The sequence below is a fragment of the Corticium candelabrum genome, chromosome 2 (assembly GCF_963422355.1).
Source record: "Corticium candelabrum chromosome 2, ooCorCand1.1, whole genome shotgun sequence".
NCBI lineage: Eukaryota > Metazoa > Porifera > Homoscleromorpha > Homosclerophorida > Plakinidae > Corticium > Corticium candelabrum.
The window spans coordinates 143,043-163,322 of NC_085086.1; the positions used below are offsets into that span (position 1 = coordinate 143,043).

Sequence of the window (20,280 nt, forward strand, 5' to 3'; positions counted from 1 at the left end):
ATTCACTCTGAACACTTACACTAGAAGTAGTTTTGTTAACTTTTGCTCCATTCTGCAACAAACTTCGTATGATTGAAATGAAGCCTTCATCACAAGCTGTTACAAGTACAGGCCATCCCTACAATAGAGTGAGTTGTTATCAACAAACAATTAAACGAGTCACTCAGTCAATAACATACTAAATAATCACACGCATCAGGTGAGGCACCTGTTTTCAAAAGAGCTTCCACCTCATCAACTTTGTTGTCTTTCACTGCTTTCACAAGTATCTTATCCATGTGAGACGTCTGTGTCACTTATCCTACCATCACATCAACACATCAATCACAACAAATCTTTACAATTTCACTCACTAACGAGAAATCACTCAACACGACACTCTCACACAACAAACTTACACTTCATCACCATAATTAACTCTGGTTAAAGCAGAGCCCCAAGGTCTCAACCACTAAAAGGTAAACGAGACCACTAGGTGTACGAACTCTGTCGTCATGGTGAATATATATAAATAAGTCATCGTGTAAATGATCGAGGAACAAGAAAAGCTCCAATAATGGCATCTAGATTGCCCCAACCTGGATGCCATGATTCCTACGAGTCTGATAGAGCCACAGTTGTCTCTGTTGCCCTGACATGTTTGCTATCTTGCAATACAGAAATAGAAATATCAAACTAAGAAAAAAGAAAAAATAATCTAAGAATACAATAATAATGAATTGCTTGCAATTGCACAAATCAACCATACAGCTAGAAATATAACATCAGCTAGTTTGCCAAATTCTACAAAAACATCTGCAACAGTCTTCGACTCGTTTCATTAATTAGTAATGTGCTCTGATTGCAAATGTTTCTTCAGCTTTTCATTGTTGGCGACATCTTCGTAGGAAAGAGAGGCAGCAGCAAGAGGAAGGCTGTACGTCTACTTGTCCTTCATGTGCAAAGACTGGATCTGGTAATACAATAAGAGACATACACGTTGGCTTCAGTTCACTTTCATTCATAATTGCATAAGCACACGTTTAATATAAAGTCAACAATTGATAAAAATTACTTTACTTGTAATAGATATTCTTGTATGACAACTCAACTGACTCATATCATTTTTATTTGTCTGCATGTGCTCAACAAAACTAATTTACATAATTTGTAATTCATATGGAAAAAGAAGTCTAGAGCACTGATATCCATGCACATGTTGCACATTCCATCTCTTTGTTTAATTGACTAATTTACGTTCATGCAACACAAAATTCTAAAACACAAATAGTTGAACTTATTCAGTTTACTTACTTAAAATCTCTTGTCCCTCTAAATTGCTGCTGCTTTCTCTAAAAGAGTCAAGTCCTACAATAAATCATACATTATACACAAAAATGTAATACCATAATATAAGTATCATAAATCACTCGAAGATTTGTCATCATTGTACAATGCCTCTGCCGCCACAATAGCCTGTCCTACCTGTTCTGCTTCCAAGCCTGTAAAACAACCGACTTAAGAATGACATATTTAGCTGTTTACAAACATCACTTGCCACTGTAAGAGCATGATTCAGCTAGAGCAGCCGTCACTGCAACACAATCAAATATAATTCAGTAAGCAGTACTGTACAAACTCCCAGTGAAACTTCATACCTCCTGGTAGATCATCTTCCACTGATCCCATTTTTTTGATTGCCTGCACAGCTGTTACCAAGTGAGCAGCCGCTCTGTATTCTCCAACTTCACTGCGTTTTCTTTCATAAATGGCACGAAGTTTGTATGCATGTGTGCCTTCTACAGTGCTCATCACTTGGTCATTCTTCAATCCCATTTCTAAACCTAATCCCAGCCAACAAGTCGATGTGTTTTCATTAACAACATGAAACAGTTGAGGAGGATGAAAGCGAGCAATGCCCACTGAACGAGAGAAAACCAAATTAAAAACAAATACTAAAATGATAAGAAAGACACACTCACCTTTTTTGGGTTTCTGTGATTTCAAGCGTTCATTCAATCTCTCTTTCAAAGCTTCAAACAAGTCTACTGTCTGCATGAATCGAAAGAGTCTATCTAACGTAGCTTTGTCTCCTTGATTTCTAATCCACAAATCGAGTGTGGTAAACACTTCATCACTTGACTGGACTATTTCATCACGATGTATTCCACCAGATTCAACATCTAGAAGTGACTTGGCCAGTTGCTGTTTGCATTCACTGCTGGTGAGCAGATAGCTGACATCCCTAATGACATCAACAGGGACGTCAGCCCATCCACGCCAAAATCCTCCTAATTTGTCACTGTGCCTTCTTCTAAAACAACAAACATAATCTAATGTTAATATAAATATAAAATTATTTTAAAGTGTGTATCCACCCGCAGTCAAAAGACAAATTTAATACTCATGTTGAAAAGAGCAATTGTGTGTGAGTTACGTACCGGCCCAATGATACAAAGGTCCTGAATGTTCTAACTACACACAATTGAACTAAACGCGTGCGCGTGCACACACACACACACACACACACACACACACACACACATGCACGCACGCACAGACACATGCTAACCCTGTCATCCAATGCTAGTTCCCCATCCCTAATACCAGGCAACAGCGTACTACCTGGAGTTTCTCGGCCAGTAATGAAGAACTACCAGAACCTTCACCAGACCATGGAGTGGCATCGGCTATGGTGCAGCTCTAGGACAGGACACCAAAGTCCATAAGTACCCATCTGCTACAGAATATTATTTGCCAACCCAGAGGTCTTGTCCATCCACAGTGAATGACCAAGTACTCATGCATATTCCTGAGTCAAGAAAGGCAATTGTGTGAGTTTCTTGCACTAGCAAATTATGCCATAACTCGCTATCACTCTACTTCAATTTGTAATCACTGATGTCCCGGATGTAATCACACTTGTATGACTCTCTAACCAACTGAGATATACGTAGCTTCACACAAACGCACGTATGCAGACACACAGTACTGACAGAGACACACAGACACAATAACATATAAAGACAAGAACACACCTGCACATACTATTGACAAAGAGTGTATATATCAGTCAGTATAACTTACACTATTTTGGCATACTGTGAAATATCATCATCAACATCAAGTACTGTGTCAAGTGCAGGCCTATCACCTAAATACACACAGTCAAAAATTGTCAATTTGACTGACCCTAAATTGATTTACCTGTTGTTATTTCTCTAATACGAGGTTTAGTCAATGGATGAGCAACCATCAAGGGAACAGAATCACAAGAGTCATCAGATTTTTCTTGTTTGTCATGCTCAAATGATGCTACCACTGTACACTGTAGCGTGTCAGAGCTTCTCTCTCTATCTTGTACTGTGAACTCATAATAACATGCAGCATCCTTTCGACAATTCCAAATGCGTTTAGTTGGAATGTGAGTGACTGCTTTTCCCAAAACCATTTGCCATGGGTCACAACATTCAATTGACATGCGCACTTTACCTTCCAAACCAATGCGATCCTTGATAGGAACTATTAGCTCTTCATAAGACTTTGATTTCATCTTTTCAGCTATTTCATTGTAGGCGGAAATTGAGCCATGGATGATGTGAGCGGCAATCTTCCACTTGTGTAGCTGCAGCTGTTGGCCAAATAGAACATAGCGTATGTCTCGCATAGATCGGATCCCAAGTGCCTTGCCAAGCCATACCAAGAAACTGAAATGATTGACATACAGTGTTTGAGTGTTTGGATCATAATGAACGGATGGTGAGTGTGTCACCACTACTTCTGTGTCGGTGTTGAGTTGCAACACAGTGTGCCATTCAGAAGGCTTGCCTTCAGTTGACGACTCACTCATCTTCAGCTCCAAAAGCCATCCGGTCTCGTGCTCCCTTGGTTTCAGTGCTACCTCGGGTCGAAGAGACAGCTGCACGGGTTTGTTGAACTTGTGAGAAGATTGTGATGTGGAGATATGAACAACAGGGCTGACCACCACCTCTTCTTCATTGACTGGTGGCATCACTTGTTCATCCAAATATGTGGCAATAGAGAATGTAGTAGGAATAGAAACTGCACCTTCAGGTACCACTACTGACACAGCACCTGATTGCAATGATCCTCCTTCATTGCCAATGTTTTCTGCAACTGATGCCACTGCTTGGGCAACTTCTTCTGGTGCTGTGGTTGTTGTTTCCATAATCTTCCATTCATCAGATGGAGCAGCTGATGATACAACAAATAGACGTAAAGATTCCAACAGATAATACCAACATACAGTAAATTATCCACCACACATTACATGCAGCCATCCTACATTCTTGTTTCACTTCAATGAAAAACATAGAAAACATAAAATTTTTTTAAAGGACAAGCAATACGTTAACAGCACAACAGTCACATAAGACATCCTGTATTACAACAAAAATTTGTCAGAAAGTGCTAAACTCAAGTGAAAATTTATGATACCATTTAATGCTGCCTGAGCTGCACAAACAGCTTCAACTATATTTTGTGTCTTGTTCCAAACGTGTAACTACAAGCAGGATTGATCTGTTGATAAGGACTGCAGCTTATCACGTCAATGTTTTGGGACTAAACAAATACAATGGCTTGGCTTGTGAGCCTAAGTTGAACCCTCCCATTCATAAAGCAGCCTACAAGAATGTGATATGTTTAGTGTCAGTAAGTTACAAACACGACTACTCATCAAGCTGTATTAATAATTGTTTCTATTATAACTTACAGTTCACAGGCCAGGAGGATGCAGATAAGCTCTTGTCCTAAATATAAAAAAAGCAAATTAATAAAATTACACACACACACACACACACACACACACACACACACACACACACACACACACACACTGATATTTGTTAAGACGTGAACATCGTTCAAAGTCAACCTTAATTAAGGTCAGTCATCCCTCTGCCTCTAGAGACAGGACCTCCATGCGCTAAGTGGAGGCTTAGGGCCAGTGCTGACAATTCACAGGGAGCTTGCCAAAGTCATGGTACTGACTTTGGCGCAGCTATGGGGCTGGACATCAAGGCCAATACCCTCCGCCTGATGTTACTGCCAAGTCAGCGGTCTTGTCAACCCAAAGTCAATGACCAGGTACTCATTTATACTCCTGAGTCAAGAGAGGCAATTGTGTGTAAGTGTCTTTATGCCATAGCTCGTCATTATTGTGACTGAGCTACATTATTATAACTAATTGAGCTACAGCACTACACACACACACACACACTCCTCCTCATCATCTATTGCTTCCGTCTAAACAGACACGCTACCCCTTCAGTGATGACAAAGACAAAGTAACATAAAGGTCTTCTATGTGTTTGTGTATTGAATAGCCTCCTTTGATTCTAAAATATCTCTTACAGGTATGGCATTCAATGGCTCCAGTTTACTGATGTACAGGGTTTTGTCTTTCAGCAATGCATTTGTGTCTCTTCAGATCACTAAAGAGTTTGAACTTCTGAGACAGTCACAGCACACAACAGTCTGTAAATCAATATTGCCATATGACAATTGACTAGACTACAGGAAGGCATAGTAATGCTCTCTCTATCCAAGTAGATCTTGATATATTTGCTAAGTCATACCAAGAAAGCACACACTGACCAACCCACAAACACACACAATGATCCAGTCACCAACTCGCCGACCCATCGTTTGACCTTCTGTATGACTCATCACCCACCACCCCATCAAATCATACACTGCTCACCTACTGACCCATGAAATAGTGACAACCCAAAAACTCACAAACCGGCTCATGTAACCACCCACAAATGCTCCTACTCACACCTCCCACCACACACACACACACACACACACACACACACACACACACACACACACACACACAAACACAACATATTATAATACACAAACAAACAAACAAACTCACCCACACACTAAACAACACATCTGATCAACTTGTCCGCCATCCCATACACCAACCCAGTAAATCAATCTCCCACGTACCAACACACCCATCCATCAACAAGCAGGGACCTCTCACCCATTACACCCATTACACCCAAACACATGCCATTCATTCACGTACAAATAAACACTCCCTCACCTGCCTCTACAGACAGGGCCCTCCATACGATACGTGGAGGGTTAGGGCCAGTGCTACAATCCACCAGGAGATTGGCTGGAGTCACACGGCACTAAATATTGCACAGGACAGGGACTGGACACCAACGACAACAAGTACCAGCCTGCTGCATAATGTTACTTGCATGATGTTACTGCCAAGCCAGTGATCATACTCACCCAAGTCAATGACCAGCTATTCACTTATACTCCTGAGTCAAGAGAAGCTATTGTGTCTAAGTTTCTTGCTTAAGGAAATTATGCCATGGATCACTGTGACTTGGACCTACAACCCTGCAAGGTCCCGGATGTTGTATTCCTCTAAATGCACTCTCTAACCAATTAAGCTACACACACACACACACACACACACACACACACACACACACACACACACACACAATTTACAGTAAATGACTTGATTGCATCTGCAGCATCTTTCATATTGTGACTGATAGCTAATTGCAGTGCAGTTTTTCCCCACTGTCAAATACACACAATATCCAAGTATGATTAACATCTTCTAATAATAACATATCAAAATACATGATAATAAAATTAGATGTATAATACACCAGTTTATACTTATATGTTTCTTGTCACCTGCTGGAGTATTGACTGCAGATAAAACAAAATAAATAGAATTTTATATAAACTAGCAGAGTTATAGACAGGAGTTTTGAAAGGTGTATAGCTGTATGGGTGTGGCACATAAGTCTGGTATGTGGGCGTGGCATGTAGTGTCTGTGCAAATTTCTAAAATAAAATTACCGATGGTATGGGGGAGTAGCCTCTACAAATCACACTGAGTGGCAGACTGATAGTGACGTATCTATTACATTCTTAAATTAATTAAACTGTTTCTCATTACCAATACAATGCTAAAGATATAACTGCATGTGTGCAAGTGTAGTGTACAGAACCTACTACATGAGTAGCCAGTGTACGGGTAGACGCGTACATTAGCATGCGTAGATGTAATAAAAATAATAAAATAATTATAAATAAATAACAAATTAATAAATAAATAATTTGCAAATAATTAATTTATATCAATAAATTATTTATAAATAATAAATAAATGACTTACATACCATTAGTTATATAAATGTATTATTAATAAATAATATTAAATAGATAAAATATAAATAATTTACAAACAATTAATTTCTATAAATAAATTAATTGTTAGCCTCAAACTTACAGACCAGAGAGCACGAGAACTCTAGTCTGAACCAGAATGGTACTAAATGATTTTGGAAATAGCCTTCTAAGCCAATCAGCGTCTTAGAACCGGAACGTCGATTGTAAGTTCTGATTGGTTTAGCAATAATTGGTTATGCTAAGTGCACTAATGCTGATTGAACGCGTGTGAAATCCTCATGGGCGGCTAAGTGCACACCAGAGCCGTGATGAAAACTCTGGTGCACACACACATCTTATTTTAGTTTCAGTTTCAGTTCTTCAATCTTTTCAAGCTTGCAGTGAGAGGACATGCACAGCAGCATCGCTAGACCATCACCTTTGACAACTGGTCGAGTGGTAGTCTCGCTAGTCGAGCAGTTAGAGTAGCTAGTGGTCCTCTTCTTCGTTTGTGAGATCTCAAGGCATTTACAAATGATATGTTGATCTATGCAAAAACAATCTTACGCTGTTAGACACCATTTAGCATCACTTTTCATAAGTACTTCCGAAATCATTTTAGTAGCGTTGTGGTCCAGACTAGAGTTCGCACGCACTCTGGTCTGTAAGTTGGAGGCTAATTAATTGTATGCAAATTATTTATTTATTATTTATTAATAATTTGTTGATATAAATTAATCTATATTGGAAGCGTAGATGCAGGTATAGTGTATGGTACCTACTACATGTGTAGTCAGTATTGGAGGTGTAGCGGTCAGCTCTGAACACGTAGACATATGTGAAAGGCGTAGAGGGCAGTTGTGAAGACATAGCGGGCCGTTACACCTTAGCATGCCTGGCTAGAACCCTGACTAGTAGCTAAAGCTGTGCTAACACCATGCACACCAAAATTCACAATACAATGATTACAAATATTATCATTCACATTCACATCAACATGTCTTACATTGTCTTTTATGTTGATGTCACATCCATTCTCTAACAGAATACGAACAACTTTGGAGTGATTGTAGACAGCAGCATATTGCAATGCTGTCCATTGATTCTAAAATAACAGATAATTATATTAAGAAACATACAAAGATAATTGTAATAAGAAAGCAGACAGACAGAGAGACAGACAAACAGACAGACAGACACACAGACACAGACAGACAGACAGACAGACAGACAAACAGACAAAGAGACAGACAGACAGACAGACACAAACAGACCAACAGAAAAATAGACAGATAGACAGACAGACAGCCAGACAAACAGACAGACGGACAGACAGGGACACTGATAGACAGACAGACAGACACACTGACAGACACACAGACAGACAGACACACTGACAGATAGATGGACAGACACACTGACAGACAGATGGACAGAAACACTAACAGACAAAAACACTGACAGACAGACGGACAGACAGACAAACAGGCAGACACACTGATACACAGACAGACAGACACACTGACACACAGACAAACAGACACCCCGACAGACAGATGGACAGACACACTGACTGACTGACAGACAGACAGACACACTGACAGGCATACGGACAGACACACTGACAAACAGATGGACAGACACACCAAGGGACAAAAACACTGACAGCCAGATGGACAGACAGATAAACAGGCAGACACACTGATACACAGACAGACAGACAGACATTCAGGCAAACAGACAAACAGACACACTGACACACAGACATAAATCCTACACTATGTTCATTTATCTTAAACTTTTAGTTACTAATTTGTTATAGTGATATAACGTTTACTGTATTAGCTTTGATGTTTACAATAAACGATCTACAACAGACAGACAAAAATACAAACAAACCGAGAGACAGAAAAACTACAGACAAACAAAAGGACAAACAAACATACATACATACATACATACAAATAATAATTTATTTAAAACCAACCAATAAATAGAAAACAAATTTCTATTAATTGTTTGTATTTCTCCACTTTCTATTAATTAAATAAAATTATAATAATATTCAATATTAATACATTTATTAGTAGTACATAACATCTCATACATCACATCAACACATACAACAACAACAAATACATTTCCTTGTTATCATTATAACAAGCTTCTATCAGAACAGTCTCCATCTATTTTGAGATCAAATGACGTGAAGTTCATTTCATCATCCAATACGCACATTAGAACACACAGCACATACCCATATCCCACCACGTGTATTAACGTCTGCTCCTCTTTTAATCAAATGAGTGACTGTCTCGACCTCATTTCTCTTCACAGCATCATAAAGTTGTTTGTTGATTTCTTCACGTGCAGACATTTCCAATGTCCAAAAACACTTTTAACTATAGGAAACAAACAAACTCTAACATCCCAACACTCAAATCAACTCGCAAACGAAAGAAAAAGTGAGAAAACATCCAACACTATGACGTCATCTTTCTTTCTCTCATCACTAGCACTCGCAGCATTTCCCAAAAAGCAACGACGTCGTACAACAGTCCACTTATCTACAAGTTACGTTCTAGTTCTCTAGCGACATCACTAAAATACGCATCATTCTCACATTCTCTCATGCAGCCACAAATAAGCAAAGTATTGCTACAAAAACAATCTACTTACTGCAAAAAAGGCTCAGCGAGATTGTGATTCAAGGAATTTCCCCAAATGAATGACGTCTGCAAATCTACTCTTTGCGCATTCCTCACGCTATTATCCCGGATAAGAAGGACCCTTAAATCTGTGCGCACGAGTTGTATCGTTGTTATTAATGTGTCATTCTATTGTTTGTTTAATTAAATGATTTATTTATCATAGCTGTGGGAATTCACGCTTTTTCTGTTTCAATCGTTATTGCGCTACTGTGTTCAACGCGATATTCAAAATATATTATTTTATTGATTTATAACTAATTTATTGATTTATAATTAATTTATTATTTTATTACTAATTTATTAATTTATAATTAATTTATTAATTTATTACTAATTTATTAATTTATTACTAATTTATTGATTTATAATGAATTTATTGATATATTACTAATTTATTGATTTATTACTAATTTATTAATTAATTGCTAATTTATAAATAAATAATAAAGTTACTATTTCCTTTATCTATTATTAATATATTGATTTGTTTGTCTGTTTGTCTGTTTGGCTGTTCTTTTGTTTGTTGGTTTGCTTGCTTGTATATTTTTTGTTTCTTTGTTTCTTTGTTTGTTTGTTTGTCTATCTGTATGTTTGTTTAGTTGTTTGTTTGTTTGTTTGTTGTTTGGTTGTTAATTTGTTAGTTGTTTTATCTGTAAGTCTGTCTGTCTGTTTGTTTGTTTGTTTTGTCTGGTTTAGTTTGTTAGTTTGTTGTTTGTTCGTTTGTTTATCTCTCAGTTTGTTTGTGTGTTTATTTTGTTGTGTTACATTTGGTTTTCGTTTTTCTTTTCTGTTTGTTCGTTAGTTTGTTTGTTCTTCTCTTTGTTTGTGCTTCGTTAGTTGGTGTTTTTATCTTTGCTTGTTTGTTTGCTTGTTTGTTTCTTTGTTTGCTTGCTCCGTTGTATTTTCCTCATGTTTCATTGTCCAACTGTTTTCATATTTACTTGTTTTATTGCTCGTTTGTGGTTTGCTTGTTTGTATATTTGTTTGTTTGTCTGTCTCTTTTATTTATGTATTTGTTTGTTTGTTTGATCGATTGACTGTTTGTCTGTTTTATTGTTTATTGTTTTTTTTCATTTGTTGGTTTTTCATTTTGTTATTTGTCTGTTTTTTATTATATATGCTTGTTTTTATGTTTGTTTTTTTGTCTGTTTGTTTGTTTATTTTTTGTTGGTTGCTTTGCTTGTCTGTCTGTTTGTTTGTTTTTTGTTAGTTTATTGTCTGTTTGTTTGGTCGTTTGTTTGAGGGTTTGGTAGCTAGCTTGCTTGTTACTTTGTTTGTTTGTTTATTAGTCTGTTTACTTGTTTGTCTGTTTAATTGTTTGTTTGTTCACTTGTTAGTTAATGATGTGTCTGTGAATCGTCACTGTATGTATCATGCCATATTGTATCAGCTTGAAAGTAATCCTTCTAGTAGTGCAAGTGTTACTGAGATTGGAGAAATGACTATCCAATCTTGAAAAACATTGTGATTTCTATAGTCAATTTCTAATTATATAAGTGCATTTATTCCGACAATTTGCCTTTGTGTCTGTCAGTTAGTCAATTTGTGCGTCTGTCTCCCCTTTTTGTCTATCTTTCTGTCCATCTGTTTCCCTCAGTTTGCTGTGTGTCTTTATAATGACAATAAAATTTATTCATACACATAATACTGACAATCAACTCACATCCGTATCATTACGTACTCTTGCGCATCGTTTCACAACATATTCACTATCTCTTGGTTCCAACCGGGTTGACTTATTATAAATATAGTAATTTATTATCACTTGATTTATTTTATATAATAAATTAATTATTTATTATTAATACATTGATTGATTATTAATTAATTATTAATTATAAATTTATTAATATATTATTAATTTAGTAATTTATAATTAATTTTTTAATTTTTTATTAATATATTAATTTTATTAATATATTATTTTATTAATGTTATTAATATTATTAATTTATTTTTTATTATTTAATATTATTTAATATTATAGATTTAATATTAATTTATTTTCATTACTTATTTATTGATGTTTTATTATTCATTGATTTATTAATAATTTAATGATTTATTATTAACATATTGATTTACTATTAATTTATTGATTTATTATAAATTTACTGATTTGCTATTAATTTCTTCGTTTATTACTAATTTATTGATTTGCTATTAATTTCTTCATTTATTATTAATTAATTGATTTATTATTAATTTAGTGATTTACCATTACTTTTTGATCTAATATTAATTTATTAATTTTTTTATTGGTTTATTGATTTGTTAATAATTGGTTACTTACTATTAATGTATTGATTTATTATTAATTTATTATTATCTAATTAATTCATTATTCATTTATTAATATGTTATTGATTATTGATTAGTTATTAATATATTATTTACAATTAATTTGTTATTAATTTATTCATTTATTATTAATTTATGAAATTGTTATTAATTGAATAACTTATTATTAATTTACATATTTACTATGTATTTATTAAATTGTTATTTTCAAATTAATTACATATTTATTAATTTAAATTAAATTTATCACAAATTTTTTCATCTATCATTAGTATATTAATTTTCTTGTTTATTTCCCGATTTGTCTGTTCTTTGTTTGTTACTTTAAGTCGTTTAGTACGCGCATGCAATAGGCAACATTCTGTTTGATCGATCACTAACCTTGCTGCTGACTGTTTGATGTATATGCTGGCCCACAACCATGTCTACAACACATTCTCATCGAACAGATCAATAATTGCAAACAGCAAGAGTTTTCTATTCACATGTTGTCCTACATGACTTACTGATTATCCATTATAATGTTAAAAGTGAATACATACATACAGACTGACAAACATGTATGTGTGCAGTTTGAGTTCAATTGCCAAGTTGTCTTATAAAAGACTCATACTCAGCTGCTGAATTGACATACAAAAGTGATAAACAGCATTTAAAAAGGCTACGATAAGTGTTTTCAGTTCCCATCAGCACAAAGTGAAACTGTAAATTAAAAACTGTTGAGACTGACTGCTAGACTATCAAAAAGTTCAATGTCAACTCACATTGCACAGCAGACTAAACACATGCAACATCATCTATTGCATTTATAACAAGCAGCAAAGTTGGATAAATTGAGACAAACAGACAAACAAATACATCACAATTATCTGCTCTAAAGTCACATCCACGGCATCTCTACGAGTGTCACTTTGTCTTCATTGCGTTTCTTGCCTTTCACCATCCGTTGGGAGGACATGAAGTGTACTCGTCATTCTGCTTAACCGCATTCACTTGCATGAGAGCTGCTGCTGCAGAAATGCGATCACATGGATTCTCTTCTGCCATAGCATAGCAAATGTCCTGCAGTGAAACATAAGGAACAGCTCGAAACTGACACTTACGCCGTTTCACCTCTGCACCTACTCCTGTGAATAACTCAACAAATGTGACTCCCAAGCTGTACATGTCGGCTTGTGTTGTGTTGCGTGGGGACACTGCACGACCTTCCACAACTCGTTCTGGTGCAATGTATTGTGGACTGAGAGGACCAACAGAAAGTGACTCGTTAGAGAAGCGGCAAGAGCCCAGATCACCGATTTTGGCTTCCATGGTCTTGCTGATAAGAATGTTGGTAGAGCGAATGTCTCCATGAAGAAGAGCAGGCTGCAGCTGGTGGAGACACATCACACCACACAGACATCCCACAGCTATATCCACTTGTTCCCTCATGGACAGATATCTGCTTTTCAAAGCAACTTTGATCACATCTTTCAGTAATCCTTCCAAAAGCTCCATGACGATACGAAGAGAAACTTCATTCTCAATGATAGCTCCACAGATGGATACGACATTGGGATGATGGATACGACTGGACACCGACACTTCACGTTGAATGAAGGAAACGTTGAGTTCATCTACTCTAACCGGTTCTTCATGAAATGTCTTGACAGCAACTGCTACACCACTCCACATGCCAACACCAACCTCTACAATACACCATCAATACACACATACACATACAGTAGAGCAACCAATTCACCAATTTCAGTTACCTCCATAAGCTCCTTCTCCCAACTTTAATCCAGTCATGTGTAAACTGTCATCATGGATCAGTGTAATGCTGTCATATTGATGTTGAAGTTGTTGCAGCTCCTGCACTGCACTTTCACTTCTCTGTAAGTCTCTTGCCAGACGTTCATTAATTGTGTGCTTCTCTTGCGCCTCGTGCCTCATGACATCCATCTCTTGCACCTCGTGCCTCAAGACATCCATTTGCCTTCTCTGTTCTTCTATTGTGATACCCTGTTGCTCTATTGTGTTTCTCTTGCCATCCAATTCTTCCTCCTGTTGTTGCAGCTGTCTCTCATTGTCATCTAACTGACTTGCCATTCTTGTGATTTCCTCCTGCAGTTCGTTTGCTTCTTTCTGTTTCCGTCTGCAAGATGTTCCTGCTCATGAACTGCTGTTTGCAGTTGTTTGTTGTCTTGGTCACGTTGCTGCATAAGCTGCTGCAATCTCCTTACTTCTCCCACTTGACGTACATTCTCATCAGTGACGGTACGAGTCACAGCCTCCTGATCAGCCAATTGCTGCAGTAAAGCAGATTTCTCTGCTTGAATGGCTTGATTGCTTTCTCTGAGCTGCTCCAACTCTCTTTGTAAAGCATCAACTTGATTTACACTTGCTTGATGCGCACCTGACAAACAAACACAAAACTCAAATACACAAACAATACAAATAAACAAATGAGTGAACAAAAAAACAAACATTCTACTTGCCATCTGATCTTCCACCAATAATACAGCTTTGATGTCATCTAATATATAAAGCTCAAATTGTCTGTGTGTGTGTGTGTGTGTGTGTGTGTGTGTGTGTGTGTGTGTGTGTGTGTGTGTGTGTATGTGTATGTTCGCGTTTGGCGGTCACGTCTTTTGTCAGTTGGCAACGGAAATCGGCACGCACACTCGGCACGCACAGAGGAAGGTTTGCGTAAAAAATAAAAAATAATGCACCGGGTCCCCTCTCGAGGGATCGACCCACGCGTAAAATTTCTCGACGCCGCAAACGTTACACATTGCAGTTCATTCGAACACACGCCCGCACCAGTCCCGTGTAGACCCTATGCATCGCGGTCCTTCGCAAAGCTTCGAGCAATCGAATATCTCTTGCCGACGAAACTTACTCTTCTATCGCTTGCGTTTCTCTCCAAATTCTGATAGCATTTGCACCGAATCCAACCTACACGTTTTCTGCAGCAAGCGCTACACGGAGAGTGTGTCGATTTCTATCGAAACAAGCGCGAAGAGCAAGATTCGAATTCATTCAGCATATCCGGGACCTCGCAACAAAGATTGCACGTGACGTGTCCACAGACCTATCTTTACACTACAGTATCTTGCCCGTACGAAGGACGGGTCATGGATCCTAGTACATAATAAACCCATACCTGTGCAATTTCTAAAACCCATGATCCCATCACACTGACATCCCACATCTCTTATGGCACATTACACATTACCTGTGAACTCATCATCAATTAAAACGAAATTTGACTTGTCTAAATATTCTTTATAAAATCTCATGCTAGAGTAGTAATTGAAATCGTGTTTACATTGTCTCTTCCACAGCTATGAGACTTTTGAACACCAGGATAAGAAAGTTGCAAAGAATTACACTATTTCCCTTTTACGCGCACTACTTCAGTCTTGTAAATGTAAAATCTATCTAAAATCATACAAAGTGACTGTCGTTTCATGTGACAGCAAAGTCTGAAAATAGTCTGTAGTCATCAGAGTAAAGTAACAAAAGTTATCCTTTGAGGCTGAAATATCGTTTATCGTTAAATAAATTTAGATTCCCATATAAATGCTGTAATCTAAGAAAGTGATTGATTTCGCTTTAGCAATTACAGACAAGTATTACTACTACTACTACCACCACAACCACCAGCACCAGCACCACCACCACCACCACCAGCACCAGCACCACCACCACCACCACCACCAGCACCACCACCAGCACCACCACCACTACCACCATCACCACCACCACCACCACTAATTTATTGATTTATTGCTAATTTATTGATTTATTACTAATTCATTTATTTATCACTAATTCATTGATTTATTACTAATTTATGTATTTATTACTAATTTAATGATTTATTACTAATTTATTGATTTATTACTAATTTATTGATTTATCCCTAATTTATTGATTTATGACTAATTTATTGATTTATTACTAACTTATTGATATATTACTAATTTACTGATTTATTACTAACTTATTGATATATTACTAATTTACTGATTTATTACTAATTCATTGATTCATTACTAATTTATTGATTTAGTACCAATTTATTGATTTATCACTAATTTATTGATCAATCATTAATTTATTAATTTATCACTAATATATTAATTTATTATTAATTTATTGATTTATTACTAATTTATTTATTTATTACTAATTTTTTGATTTATCACTAATTTATTGATATATCACTAATTTATTGATTTATCACTAACTTATTGATATATCACTAATTTATTGATATATCACTAATTTATTGATTTGTTACTAATTTATTGATTTATTAATAATTTATTGATTTACTACTAATTTATTGATTTATCACTAATTTATTGATATATCACTAATTTATTGATTTGTTACTAATTTATTGATTTATTAATAATTTATTGATTTACTACTAATTTATTGATTTATCACTAATTTATTGATATATTACTAATTTATTGATTTGTTACTAATTTATTGATTTATTACTAATTTATTAATTTACTACTAATTTATTGATTTATTACTAATTTATTGATATATCCCTAATTTATTGATTTGTTACTAATTTATTGATTTATCACTAATTTATTGATTTACTACTAATTTATTAATTTATTACAAATTTATTGATTTACTACTAATTTATTGATTTACTACTAATTTATTTAATTATTACTAATTTATTGATTTATCACTAATTTATTGATTTACTACTAATTTATTAATTTATCACTAATTTATTGATTTACTACTAATTTATTGATTTCTTACTAATTTATTTAATTATTACTAATTTATTGATTTATCAATAATTTATTCATTTATCACTAATTTATTGATTTATTATTAATATTTACACACGCACGCGCGCGAGCGCGCGCACACACACACACACACACACAAATTTATTGGGAGGGTTCAACTCAATGCCACACTTAAAGTTGATCAAGTCAAGACCCGTTTTATCACAAGGTAAACTGCAGCTCTTTGGTAACGTTAATATATATATACATCCAGCTGCATGAACAAATTGACAAATTTCTCAAAGTGAGGCAGTGTACGTGTAGCAGTACAACGGCAAAAGCAACTGCATGGAGACTGTGATCTAGCCAGCTTCTTATTGTACTTCAAATAGTTTTCTGTAAGATCACACTGACATGTCTAGATGAGCTTCCATAGACAAGTAATATTCTAAATAGCATTGTATCACATCCTTTGTGCTTTTCATTGCTGCCTCACTGGAGCTCTCTCCGTGCGATAAAGTGATTGAAAGTTGATTAGATGGTAGGACAGTTGGTGCAACTCACACACACACACACACACACACACACACACACACACACACACACACACACACACACACACACACACACACACACACACACACACACACACACATACACACACACACACACACAATTTACAGTGAATGCCTTGATTACATCTGCTGCGTCTTTTTTACCGCCTGACAGCTAATTGCAGTGCTGTTTCTCCATTCTGTCAAATACACACAATACCCAATTATGATTAACATCTTCTAATATTAACACATGAAAATACATGACAATAAAATTAGATGTATAATACACCAGTTTATACTTATACGTTTCTTGTCACTTGCTGGAGTATTGACTGTAGATCAACCAAAATAAATAGAATTTTCTATAAACTAGCAGAGTTATAGACAGGAGTTTAGGAAGGCTTAGCGGTATTGGCGTGACACATGAGACAGACAAATATATGTGATAGACAGACACACAGACAGACGGACAGACAAACCGACAGACGGACGGACAAACAGACAAACAAACAGATAGACAGAGCTACATACGGACAGACAGATATGCACACAAATAGACATACACACTGACAGACAGACAAACAGACTGACAGACAGACCAACAGACACACAGTATGGGCGTGACACACAAGCAAGGCACGTGGGCATGGCATGCAGTGTCTGTGCAAATTTCTAAAATAAAATTACCGATGGTTTGGGGGAGTAGCCTCTACAAATCACACTGAGTGGCAGACTGATAGTGACGTATCTATTACATTTTTAATTAATTAAACTGTTTCTCATTACCAATACAATGCTGTACGTGTGCAAGTGTAGTGTACAGTACCTACTAAATAAGTAGCCAGTGTACGCGAAGACGGGTACCTTAGCATGCGTACATGCAATAAAAATAATAAAAAATAATTATAAATAAATAACAAATAAATAAATAAATAATTTGCATTTAATTAATTTATATTAATAAATAATTTATAAATAATAAATAAATGACTTGCATACAATTAGTTATATAAATATATTATTAATAAATAATATTAAATAAATAAAATATAAATAATTTACAAACAATTAATTTCTATAAATAAATTAATTGTTAGCCTCAAACTTACAGACAAAGAGAGCACGCAAACTCTAGTCTGGACCAGAACGGTAATAAAATGATTTCGGAAATAGCTTTCTAAGCCAACCAGCGTCTTAGAACCGGAATGTCGGTTGTTAAATTCTGATTGGTTTAGCAATAATTGGTTATGCTAAGTGCACTAATGCTGATTGCAAGCGTGTGAAATCCTCATGGGCGGCTAAGTGCACGCCAGAGGCTTGATGAAGACTCTGATGCGCGCACACATCTTAGTTTTAGTTTCAGCTTCAGTTCTTCAATCTTTTCAAGCTTTTGCGGTGAGAGGACATGCACAGCAGCGTCGCTAGACCATCACTTTTGACAACTGGTCAAGTGGTAGTCTCGCTAGTCGAGCAGTTAGAGTAGCTAGCGGTCTGCCAAAGAATCAAAGAGTCGTGGTTTCATGCCGTCTACCAAGATATCACAGCAAACACTGCAGACGTCTCTTCTTCGTTCGTGAGATCTCATGGCATTTACAAATGATATGTTAATCTAGGTAAAGCAATCCTACGCAGTTAGACTACCATTTAGCATCACTCACTCTTCATAAGTACTTCCAAAATCATTTTAGTAGCCTTGCGGTTCAGACTAGAGTTCGCACGCACTCTGGTCTGTAAGTTGGAGGCTAATTAATTGTATGCAAATTATTTATTTATTATTTCTTAATAATTTGTTGATATAAATTAATGTATATTGAAAGCGTAGATGCAGGTGTAGAGTATGGTACATAATACATGTGTAGCAAGTATTGGAGGTGTAGAGGTCTGCTCTGAATGCGTAGACATATGTGAAAGGCGTAGAGGGCAGTTGTGAAGACATAGCGGGCCGCTACACCTTAGCATGCCTGGCTAGAACCCTGACTAGTAGCTAAAGCTGTGCTCACACCATGCACACCAAAATGCACAAGACAATGATCTAATATCTAAAGCTCAAATTGTCTGTGTGTGTGTGTGGGTGTTCGCGTTTGGCGGCCACGTCTTTTGTCCGTTCGCAACCGAAATCGGCACGCACACTCGGCACGCACACTCGGCACGCACAGGGGAAGGTTTGCGTAAAACAATTTAAAAAAGTAACCACCAGGTTCCCTCTCGAGGGGTTGACCCCCGCCTAAAATTTCTCGATGACGCAAACGTTACACATTCCAGTTCATTTGAACACACGCCCACACCAGTCCTGCGTAGACTGTATGCAACGTCGTCCTTCGCAAAGCTTCAAGTAACCGAATATCTCTTGCCGACGAAACTTACTCTTCTACAGCTTTTGTTTCTGCTCAAATTCTGATTGCATTTGCACCAAAACTAACCTACACGTTTTCTGCAGCAAGCGATACACGGGAGTGTGTCGATGTCTATCGAAACAAGTGCGAAGAGCACAATTGGAAGTCATTCCGCACATCCGGGACCTCGCAACAAAGTTTGCACGTGACGTGTCCACGGACCTATCTTTGCACTGCAGTATCTTGCCAGTGCGAAGGACGGGCCATGGATCCTAGATACAAATGTTATCATTCACATTCGCATCAACATGTCTTACTTTGTCTTATGTTGATATCACATCCATTTTCTAATAGAATACGAACAACTTTGGAGTGATTGTTGTTAGCAGCGTAATCATAAATGCAATGCTGTCCATCCACCCTACAATAACAGATAATTATAATAAGAAAGCAATCA

The 20,280-nt window shown here is 36.4% G+C and overlaps 3 protein-coding genes across 8 annotated transcripts; all 3 read right to left on the reverse strand.

Moving 5' to 3' along the window:
- Positions 1 to 617: 617 nt before the first annotated feature.
- LOC134198392 (uncharacterized) lies at positions 618 to 9,929 on the reverse strand. 6 transcript variants are annotated; one of them, XM_062667772.1, is made up of 13 exons: positions 9,844 to 9,929; positions 9,422 to 9,566; positions 8,171 to 8,269; positions 6,490 to 6,564; positions 4,715 to 4,751; positions 3,187 to 4,194; positions 3,067 to 3,133; positions 1,962 to 2,293; positions 1,638 to 1,901; positions 1,538 to 1,573; positions 1,410 to 1,481; positions 1,294 to 1,347; positions 618 to 952 (listed from the first exon to the last, which is right to left on the reverse strand). In XM_062667772.1, exons 2-13 carry the CDS (start codon positions 9,539 to 9,541, stop codon positions 864 to 866), a joined length of 2,253 nt encoding a protein of 750 aa, XP_062523756.1. In that variant the 5' UTR covers positions 9,542 to 9,566; positions 9,844 to 9,929; the 3' UTR covers positions 618 to 863. The 6 variants fall into 6 exon arrangements, with proteins under 6 accessions (XP_062523756.1, XP_062523757.1, XP_062523759.1 ...); XM_062667773.1 differs by lacking the exon at positions 6,490 to 6,564; XM_062667775.1 differs by lacking the exons at positions 9,422 to 9,566; positions 9,844 to 9,929 and having other exon boundaries at positions 3,187 to 4,379; positions 4,438 to 4,751; positions 8,171 to 8,766.
- Positions 9,930 to 12,842: 2,913 nt separating this feature from the next.
- Positions 12,843 to 13,632, reverse strand: LOC134176252 (uncharacterized). Its single transcript, XM_062642932.1, has one exon. It carries the CDS (start codon positions 13,605 to 13,607, stop codon positions 13,113 to 13,115), a length of 495 nt encoding a protein of 164 aa, XP_062498916.1. The 5' UTR covers positions 13,608 to 13,632; the 3' UTR covers positions 12,843 to 13,112.
- Positions 13,633 to 13,639: 7 nt separating this feature from the next.
- On the reverse strand, positions 13,640 to 14,575 carry LOC134198255 (probable serine/threonine-protein kinase DDB_G0271682). Its single transcript, XM_062667616.1, has 3 exons — positions 13,931 to 14,575; positions 13,692 to 13,864; positions 13,640 to 13,645 (listed from the first exon to the last, which is right to left on the reverse strand). The coding sequence occupies exons 1-3, from the start codon at positions 14,265 to 14,267 to the stop codon at positions 13,640 to 13,642; spliced, it is 516 nt and encodes a 171-aa protein (XP_062523600.1). The 5' UTR covers positions 14,268 to 14,575.
- Positions 14,576 to 20,280: the final 5,705 nt, after the last annotated feature.